Source organism: Daphnia carinata, chromosome 5 (genome assembly GCF_022539665.2).
Source record: "Daphnia carinata strain CSIRO-1 chromosome 5, CSIRO_AGI_Dcar_HiC_V3, whole genome shotgun sequence".
NCBI classification, from domain to species: Eukaryota; Metazoa; Arthropoda; class Branchiopoda; order Diplostraca; family Daphniidae; genus Daphnia; species Daphnia carinata.
Genome location: NC_081335.1, coordinates 8606477 through 8617017, shown reverse-complemented (window position 1 = coordinate 8617017; position 10541 = coordinate 8606477). Strand labels below are relative to the sequence as shown.

General features: G+C 42.5%; 1 protein-coding gene across 1 annotated transcript; it reads right to left on the bottom strand.

The window, feature by feature from the left end:
- Positions 1-221: 221 nt before the first annotated feature.
- Positions 222-9271, bottom strand: LOC130703122 (CD109 antigen-like). Its single transcript, XM_057524723.2, has 27 exons — positions 9041-9271; positions 6415-6598; positions 6187-6355; positions 6051-6121; positions 5933-5984; positions 5565-5875; positions 5008-5493; positions 4740-4955; positions 4470-4664; positions 4218-4405; positions 3987-4147; positions 3805-3918; positions 3684-3742; positions 3450-3620; positions 3157-3387; positions 2958-3089; positions 2728-2896; positions 2388-2659; positions 2151-2321; positions 1967-2094; positions 1779-1912; positions 1478-1713; positions 1255-1413; positions 993-1189; positions 754-928; positions 580-685; positions 222-514 (listed from the first exon to the last, which is right to left on the bottom strand). The coding sequence occupies exons 1-27, from the start codon at positions 9241-9243 to the stop codon at positions 321-323; spliced, it is 4884 nt and encodes a 1627-aa protein (XP_057380706.1). The 5' UTR covers positions 9244-9271; the 3' UTR covers positions 222-320.
- Between the last annotated feature and the right edge of the window lie 1270 nt (positions 9272-10541).

Sequence of the window (10541 nt, the reverse complement as noted above, 5' to 3'; positions counted from 1 at the left end):
GGTCCCCAAATTTGTGGAACACGACCCCAATGCAAAACGACATTTTCTTTATCGAAAAATCAATTTTTCTTTTATTTCAATTCTTCCGTCTTTTGTCTTCTCATTTTCTGTGATGATTTTAAAAAAAAAAAAGCAATTGCAAAAACAAAAAAAACAAGTTAGCTTATTTACAAATCAAAGTCATTCAATACGTCCCTCATTCCAAAACGAAAAAAGGACCCGACAAAATCTAAAATTAAAAAAAAAAAAAATGCAAATCACGTAAAAAGCGTTAGAAACAAGTGCACAGTTTGAAATGAGAAAGAAACTTGGCAAAATGATCACAAGTGTAACCGAAGGCGGTGAAAGTAAAGGGAGACGACGAGTGAAACGACAACGTTGAACGCAGCCAATTTGGCCGTGACTGGCGCACCGCTGTAATAAGGACAGTAAGGGCATTGAAAACTGCCGCACACTTCGCAAATGTCCAGCACGTACAGCGGCGTAGAATTAAAAATAAACATTTCGAAATTTTCTTGAAAAAAAAAAAAAAAATGAATTTCAATCAACTTAAAAAAATTCATTGAATTAAATTTATACCGGGTTTGTGCGACTCGTAGACGACAGCCTCACGATACAGAGTCATGTTGGCGACGGGAAACCAGCGATGGACAGTAAACTGGATGCAGAGACGCTCCGAGCCAACCTGTTCCATCAAAAAAACAAAGTTCATTGCACCCTGGAACATGCAAACCAAAAGACAATGAAACGTACCCGATCAAACATCCACATCACTTTACTGCGACCTATAAAGACGTCGCGAATGAACGTGTAGTTGTTGCGAATGACCATCTCGTTAGCGTCAGACTGGACAAACCCGTAACCAGATGGCGTTTCGACTTCCAACGTGGCCGGACCACTCGTCTGCCCAATGTCCAGCGCCAACCATCTAAACAAATACACAAAAATTAGAATTAGATTTTTGAAAATAGTTCGACATTTCATTCATTCACCTGACGCAAGCTTCGATAGTCACGTGAGATTTGTTACGGAAGTGGCTGTACGTTTCGTCCACGTGCAAATCGAAATAGCGACGCTTGGGCGTGTCGTTAAGCTCCTCCCAATCGATGCCGTACTGCACTTTCAGTTGCAAAACGGCCTGACCAGCACCACGACCGATGACGTTCACGTGTCCCCACACATTAGGAATCTTTTAATTTTAAATTTAACTGTAATTAAATCAGACATGAATATTCAAGTTTAGAAAAAACTAACATCCATTCGATGAACTTTGGCGAGGGTGTCGCTATTAATCCGCACAGTTTTGCCCATTTTAGAGGCGGACGCTTCCACAACGATCGTCATGTCCGTAATGTCACGTAAACGAGCACGATACGCGTATTCCGTAAGAGCTTCCATAGCCACGATGCTATCCTACGATTACAAAAACATTTTAAAAAATTCTGAATTAAATGGAATTTAACAAAGCGAAAATTACGTAGATGGAAACGAATCCACCGTCCACCATGCGCATCGTGTTGAGCCAACTGACGACTCTCTCTTGCAAATCACCGATGCCATCACGTGCCAAATAGACGAGCAGGGCGTACGATGTGGCCTCAACAGCCACAGCGTCTTGGTGCATGGGCAAACGCGGCTGAAGGAAAGGCCGTTGATTTTCATAGACAATTTGATTGGATGGAACAGGATCTCTCGACCAATAAACCATTCCCTCTGAAATAATCAAGATTTTAATGTGCGTAGCAAATTTAGAAATTTTAATGAAAGAGAAAACGTACCACTCTCTCGCCTCAAATGATGCATCTCATTAAAAGCAGCTTCTTTGGCTGGACTGTTGGTTATCGTCAAGGCGTACGTTACTATGGCAACATCGTAAGGATCCGACAAATGAGAAACGACTCGTTCTAAATAACTACAAATTAAAATTAATTTCCAATTCAAAATGGACATAATTCTTTCGACATACTTGACTGAACGAGTTTTAGCTGTGGCCGTCTTCACTTTCAATGAGCCCTCGAGGCTCTCACTGCATTGCTTCAAACCAATCAGCACGTGGGCAGTGAGTGCAATTTTGCTACTCGAATTGCCGTACGTCTGCGTGCAACATTCATTTAAATTCACCATTCTAATTAATTAAGAAATCCACTTACCCTCGGTAATTCAAGTGGAAATGGATAATCGTCAGGCTCTTCAAAAGTGCCATCTCGTCTTTGATTCTTCAAAATCCACTGGACCGAGCTGGCCAACAATCGCTGATCGACGTAGTAATGATTCTCCCAGTCTTGAAATTGAGATTGACCCAACACGCGGATCACCCAAGCCTTTCAATCAACTCCCATTTAAGAAAAAAAAAACAAAATCAAATTAACAAATTAAATTGAACTAACCGTCACCCAGATGCTGGGATCGGACGTCTTTTGTGCAGAGAAAGATCCATCGTAATTGTAGAGACGGAGCAATTCGGCCATTTGAACGTTCATGGCGTTCAACCCGCTGTACAAGACGTTCGATTGCAGTTGATTGGTCAGCCTCAGGTAATGCAGACTCCACATGGTGGTGGCCAAATTGAATAAATTCGCTTTCGTGCCACGTAGAGATCGGCTCAACAACGAGTCTGTCGAGATGGGCCTGGACGGAAACACTGGGCCAAACACATCACCTACATTTTTGTTTTAAAAATAATTTTAAATAATTATGCAAAAGTGGCAAACAGAGGGGAAGCAGTACCGCACAAAGTGAGAGTGGCTCTCGGACTGCCGAAGACGTATCGACGGAATTTCGAATACGGAATGATGGGCGACTCTTCGACGGGGATGTCGAGGAAACGCAAAAGGTGAGCTCGATTCTTTAAGTCGAGGAGGAGCGACGTATGTCTAGTTACAGTTGCTCCCTCTGGCTATAAAAACAGACGTCAATAGTTTCTTATCTTTTAGATTGAGCACAAGAAGCAAAAATACCAAAATATCAAGTTCGATGTCAAATCTCTGCTTTCGTATTTGACTGATGGTTTGAATTTTAATGACAATGGCACCTTGTTCCACCTGAGGGACGATAGGAACATACACTTCCCACATGGACTGAGCCCTAACCTGCGACACCAAACAGAAATGAAACATGAATCGAAATTAAATTTTAAATTAATTTGGAAATACGTACGGCGACCATGTGATGTCGCTCTCCATCGACTAGTTGCGGACGATAATGTTCCACTTCACCATCTTCATCCGTCTCGACGAATTTATACTCGTCAGATGCCTCCAAAACAATCAAGGCCATCACCTCTTCTTTCAGATTATTAACGGCCATCAAACGGATGCCTAGCGTTTCTCCCCGCCGGATGGCGCTGGGAGATTCGACCGAGAAATAAAACGGAGGCGATCCATCGTACTAGAAAAAACATTTGATAAATTTAAACCATTTTAAACAGAACTGGGAATTGCGCATTTTACCACAACGTCTTCGTCCAGCATGGAGAAACCCAATTCCGGATGAAAACTGAACGCGTTGATGTACCACGTTTCATCCGTCAGAGCAATGCCTCGGTCATGGAATTCAATACCGTCATCCGTTGTTGGGATATCGTACCAGGCCCAATCCCCATCCAGCCAATCGTAGAAATCCTATTAATACAATGACGTTAGTACATAATTTGAATAATTAAATATGCGTTTTTTTAATGTTACGTGATAACGACTACGACGATAGATACGGAAAACCATCTTATCGTCTTGCACAGGAGGACCTAACAATTGAAACAAAAAGTTACATATCATTCCACTAGATGGCGTTAATGACAAGACTTGCAGTCGTCCTCGTCGGATCCATCGACGCAATCCGATTTGCCATCGCATCGCTGATCTTTATGGAAACATCCAACAGCCATGCACGAATTGTAACCGTTGGCCTTGTCACAGTGAACTGGAACATTTGAGAAAAGACCCACTTAACGTAAATCAAAGATAAAAGAATTAAAGAATTGGACGTACCAGTTTCGGGATATTGGCCGACCATGGCATCAGTGAAAATCAAAAGTCCGGCCTGGTCCATCGTCCGTTTCGTGTCCGCTCCTGCATTAGCTCCTTTGAAATATTCCGTTCGATCAGCTTTCAATCCTTCACGATCCATCCACGTCACTTCGTGCACAGACCTAAATTAATTCAAACTAAAACTATGATCCAGTTGCCTCCAATAATTCGATTGAATTTCATTCCCATTACTTTGTGAACGGTTCCAGTTTGTAAAGAGCTTTAAGCACACGACTGGGCGTCAGCGTATTGTCCGCCTGGTACATGTAGTTGATGGAACGCAAGAGCGACACCCCAACAAACGCACCTGGACGCGTCCGCGTCACCAACTGGACCGTCTCTTTCGAATGGTCCCTCGCTTGCACCGCTGTCAAGTTCACCTTATAACCAGAATTGGAACATTTAAATTTAAATCGGGTTACGCAACTCCCTTTATCATAATACCGTGAAACGATTGAAACTGTGGACGGGGATAGTCACAGAGTCTGCCAACAACTCGCCCACTGGACTCACAACCATGGCCACTAATTTGAAAGTGGGCGCCATGTCGGATGAAACGGGGACGGAGAAAGTCAACAATTTGGTCGGATGCGGATGAGATTCCGTCGCACCATAAACAACTAAGCCTTTAGAAACCACCTGGAATATTCGGTTAAATTACGATTAAAAAAAAAAACAAAAAAACACAAGAATAAAATAATAAGGGGAACTTACGATGTAACTGTAGACCTGGAAGCCGAAATTGCTACGCAAGTGGATCACGGCATTTTCGCCCAGCCGGCCTTGTTCCGTGCTCGTCCCAACATGGACGTACATGTCATTGGCCGAATAGAAAGCAACGGCCCGCATTTCTACACTGGCCTTATCACCTTCTGCGTCCTTGTAGGTGGCCGTCACCCGCAACGTCTTCGCATCTCTCGGCACCGTAAACTTTAAATCAATTAAATTCTAATTCATTTAAATCTAATTTAAAATCACATACGCGATAATGATAGACGCCAGTTCGACGAAACTGCATGAATTCAGCTTCTTCAGCTTGTCGATCCATCCAGTGCGTGAATTCATTGCCCAGCTTCTTCTTCCGGCCTTCGTCCAAATGTTCATCCGCAGCTGGAACAAAAATTTCGGGCAGATTCTTCAACTGTCCATTAGCGTTCGTGATGGACGGCCTGAGGACGATACTAGCCTTGGCCAGCTTCTCGGCAGACAGGGCCTGGTCGTCGTCGTACATGACGTAAACGTGTCCCTCGAAAGGCATTCCCGGTTTGAAAACGGCCGTTTTCGTCCCGGCGAAACGAAATTTCAGTTGGGAGCGGATGATGCGCGTCTCGATGAACGCCCGACGCGTTTCGCCCATAAAGTAATTGTGAACAGCCGTAGTGACGCGGATCACCCAGCCGGCCAGGCTCCTGGAACCCACCGTACTCCTGACGCTATCCAAATCAACTTGATAGGAAAATTCATGCGACTGTATGAAATTTTAATTCGTTAATAATTTTAGAAAAATTGTTAATGAAATTGATGTTTCGTTTTTAATACCCACGGAGGATGTTCTTCGGTGACGAGCCGGTAGTCGCGGATGGTGCTGTTCACCAGCCTGGCGTGAACCTGGACGGTCGTGTTGCCACTAGCAACACGAGCCCTGTGAAATGAAATGGTCACACCGGCCGTGTAACTATCGTCAGAGTCGAGGACGTAGGCCGGTGCGAATGGAATCACTTCGAAAAAGGGGATGTAATAGCGTTCCACGACGACCTTGTGCTCGTACACTTGCGACATGGCCTCAACGCGGATTGTCCAGTTGCCCATCGGTGGGTAAGATGGTAATTCATAAGCCAACGTCACCACACCTAAGATCAAGCTTTTTTAGAATTGGATTTTACTTTGGAAAATGATGAATTACATACCGTTGGTCGGGTTACGCGACGGCCAGCGACGCATAACAAATCCCTGTGGATTCTGAAATTCCAGTGAATATCAAAGATAATTCGATGTACATTGATGAATGTTTTAGACGTTTGTTACCAGCATGAAGACGGTAATGGGATCCGAGTAAGGTTTCAAATTCATTTGCGTTAGGATGACCCGAAATCGAACTAGCGAAATATTGAAAAGGATTAAATAACAAGAAGCGCCGACGTTGAATTTGTGAAAATGATACCGTTCATTCCGTTGCGGAACATTTTGCGGTTGGATTGGACCACGATGGAAAGGAAATCTGGACGGAAGGTGAGTTGACCCTCTCTGAAGAAAACAGCTTTCTGTGGATGCTGAGGATCGTAACCCTCCAGTTTAAGACGATAATCGCCATCAGTAATCGCAGCAGGAATCTGCATATTTAAACCATAATTCAACTAAATGCGTCAAAATAACATCATTAATTCAATACCTTTAACAAGAGATCGTGACTGGATCCAGGGTCGCCGACTTCAGTGGCAGATGCAATTTGATAGCCACGCCCTTTAGTGATCATCGCTTTCAAGATGAGATCAGGCGAGCCGGGCAAGACGACGACGTTGACCCGATACACCGTGTTGGGACGAACGACGCTCGAGGCTGTCGCCACAAAAGTCCTTGAGTAGTTAAGTCATAAAGCAATTAACTTTTCATTTCCATGTGCGGTTTAAGTACAGAGGTTATTAATATCACATATTTTTGACGATTATTTAATTCCATTTACACAGAAACGTGCTGCTTTTTACGTTCTACTACGTGATGTCAAGTTGTACGACGCCATTTTCAACTTAACACTGCATCTATTACATTCGAAATGCTAATTTATTCAACAAAAAAAAAGAGGGATTTCTACGTCTTTTTTTCTGGTCGGTGTGAATGACCTGCCCATGGCTAAATGCAAATCCTTCTTCGTAGCAATCAAATACGTCAAAAAGTTATGATGGAGCTTTCTTTTAGTACCAACAGCAACGAAAACACAGAAAAACTAAAAGCTTCAATTAAAATGGTTGACTGCTTCACTAGTAAAAACCCACTTACCAACGTTGTAGGGTTAATGAACTTGGACCACATTTTCTATAGGTGTACACCCATGCTAATCCGTGTAGCTACTGACACGTTTAACCCCAATCGATGAAATTCATCAACTCTTTTTCCTTTCGCGGGCAATGTTTCAATACGGGGTAGAGTTAGGAAACTGTCCAAAGCTAAGTCGAAAACAACGTGGGGAGGGGATGACCATTTTTTGCAAATGAGTGGTCAGAGAAACTGAGTTTTGATGTCTCAACCCCAAACCCCCCAATGCAAACAAGAGTCGAAGAAAGGGATTAGGAATTTTCTAGAACAGGAGGTGGGGGTATGAAAATTCAGAAGTGAAAAATAAAATGCACATGATCAAAATCCTGCAAACATCAAATTCTGTTGTGTGTCAAGTGGAAAAGCTCTAGTCATTATGCAAATTTGTGAAATCAAACAGAAAAAATCTCGTAGCCGGCAATTGTTTCGTCTTATTTATTCCCCCCTTTTTTTTTAATAGCCTCTCGAACTCAATGCCCTCCACATACACATTTGCCAACAATAAAAATGGCTGTTGTTGACAATAAAAAAAGGAATGGAGGTTAGCCGGTGATGGTAACGTGGTACGCTTACTCACGATCGTGTCATGCTGTAACACGACGTGCATGGTACGTCCCGTTTCCCTGGGCTGGGTTTTTCCACAACTAATATTTTTCATTCTTCTAATTTCCTTTTTTCCCAGTGTGTTCCCCTATTCTATTTTCGTACGGTACATACGAACACGTATACTACCACTCACACACGGTGTGTAAGCATCACGGTATTCGCTTTTCTGTGGGGTCTAACCTCTTGGATAATTCCAAGGACGAATATGTTTTTCAGTCATCCATCTCTTTGCTGTCATGTTGAATGATTTACCCTATTGGTCACGAAAAATAAAAATGATGGTGCAATGAACCGAGCGGGATTTTGAAAATGTCTTACGTCAGCACGACCCCCTCGTCCCGCAAAATCCAAAAATAATTTACATAACTTAGTCGTAACAGGTTCTTCGCATTAATAGCGATCGTGCTCGTATCGCACGCCTCATACAAAATGATAAATATCATCAAAAATAATATAATAATGCTCATAATATGTAATAGTGTAAAAGAGATATCATCATTTTCAGTTGACTGACCAACAATGATCAAAGGGTTCCAACGGAAGTGGCCCGATAACAACCAAACCTAGCAGAACCCTAACATGTATTTATAGAGTGCGTGTCTGTACACGTTGGGATCATATTGAGGTGTGTGTTTTGGACGAATCCCACACCACCAACGGTCTGATAGCTCACCTGTCATCTCTATACTTCGAACACACTTAAAACGTGCTAGATAAAATCTACAAAAAATGCATTGCCTTTTTATTTTGCATAGGGAACTTATTCCGGATGTTGTCGCTGCCTACCATTGTGTTATTTTAGTCTGTTTTGTCCAGTCTGTTTCATTTCCGGAATAAACGAAAATAAAAGGTATAATAATTTCACTGCAGTGGGATAACGTCAGGCAGGTAGGGATGTGGAGACCCGTACATCACCTGTTGAATTCAGGTGTCTTTTTTAACGTGACGTAATCTGTCGATAGCGTGACGTCTAATTCATTTAAATCCGATATGCATGACTTCAATGAAAAGGTCGAACAAAATAGTCAACTACAACTTTCACTTTTTTCTAGGACGTCACCTCAACACCGTTGTCATAGCAACGTGAAATCAATCGAATCGGCTGCACTAGGTACCGCCAAACGAACATTTTTTTTTTTCGTTTGGATTTCCTGGAATAGCAGTAATTCCACTCAAAACTTTTGTTTTTTTGTTGAGCCATCAGCTACCTTAGTTTGTTTCAGCCGCAGGGCACAATGCCTCTAGACCTGAACACGAAAGCCTTTCCCCAAACAAAACAAAAACTGAAAAGAAAAACCTGGTGAAACCGGGCACAAACTCCATCGAATTACACATCAAAATTCAATTTCCAGTCGATTTTAATTATGTAATAAACTCACGGATGAACAAGTCGGTTCTGTTGGCGGACGAGACTATTGCTGCGATCATCCGCTGGTTCGTTGAGAGCCAATAAGTATGGACCAGACGGCGGAACAGCCCCGTCGTCATCCTGTGTCAACGTTAACGTCACCAACGACGACGCCATTAGAATGGCCTTCAGATGAAACAACCCAACTAAACTGAAACAATTCCTCAGTTTCATTTTGATTTGTTTAGCTAAACTCAATTTGATCAGTCCGTGCGGAACACAACAGCCGATTAGCTCTTTGTGTTTTTTCCAAAGAGTTTATTTCATTGTCGTCTGCTGTTCACACTCACCACGACACTCGAACTAAAACAAACAAATGAACAACGCACAATTACCACCGACCAATACGATCAATAAACAACTTCTTTTGCCATAAAAAAAAAATAAAAAATTCAAATGAAACTACAAGCAATCACGTTACGCACAAACGTGAGCAGCGCTGCTCGTTCGTTTGCCGACTGTCAGCTCGATGAGCTCCGGTTGTCTATCGTTCAAGGTATTCCACTTTTCTATCGAGCGGCTGCGCCCGCGGTCACCACCGAAAACCCTCTGCCGGTTGCCGAGACCTGGCCAACAAAAGGTGGGAGGGGCTCATGATGCCAGTATTCCACCTTCCCTTTTTATTTTCATTCCATTTCGCAGCAGTCGCAGTCTTTGTTTATCTTGTTCGATTGCAGCTGGTCCACACACCTGTATCGAACCTATTTGCATACGTAACGCAAAGTGACACTGAAAATCGAAAGATAGCGAGAACACGCATTATAGATTCGCGCGACGAAAACAAAAAGCAAAAGAGTACAGACGGTTATTGAACTCATTTCGTATTCTGACTGAATGTAAAATAATTGCCATTGCTCATGGTAACTAAATCTAAACCGGTCGGGTACATTCAAAGTCGCTACATCATTTCATATTCCTTGGGCGCTGCAGGTTCGAATCAACGACAAAACCTGTTGTTGCTGGCCATCAACTGGGATTTGTACACACAAAATCAGTCAATGAGGGAAGCCTGTAGAGAACGCAGGAATGACAAACGCTAAATGCCTTGAATTGTTGGCATGTTATTTGGGTTGCAACTTTTTTCTAGTGGCAAAATTGAATTAAACAAATAACAACCGGTTATGTTGTTTTCTCTGAACTAAGTGATAAGGAAATGGTACATGACTTAAAGTTCATCGCCATGGCTGCTGAATTGTACGCCCACCGTCCGCGAGGTCATAACAATCGCCATTAAAAGTGTTTGATCGTCTGCTGCTGAAAGACCTTGCTGCTAGCCATTAGATTTTCCATCACGTCACCATTCAAGTGATTCGAATGGCCGGACATTTTTGAATTTTTCTTCGCAGAATTGAATTTTACATTTCATTATTGAAATCTTTAATATTCAAAGAAAGCGATTTTATTTCTGCAATTTCTCGTGGGTCGTTCACATGAATATTAAATGCTATTGTCATTCTTTTTTTTATGACTTT

Coding starts and splice junctions, on each gene's coding strand:
- LOC130703122 (XM_057524723.2), bottom strand. CDS start 9,243: ATGAAACTGAGGAATTGTTTCAGTTTAGTTGGGTTGTTTCATCTGAAG. Junction 2,660..2,727: donor AGCCACTCTCACTTTGTGCG/GTACTGCTTCCC, acceptor ACAAAAATGTAG/GTGATGTGTTTGGCCCAGTG. Junction 2,095..2,150: donor TTCCACTTGAATTACCGAGG/GTAAGTGGATTT, acceptor TGTTGCACGCAG/ACGTACGGCAATTCGAGTAG.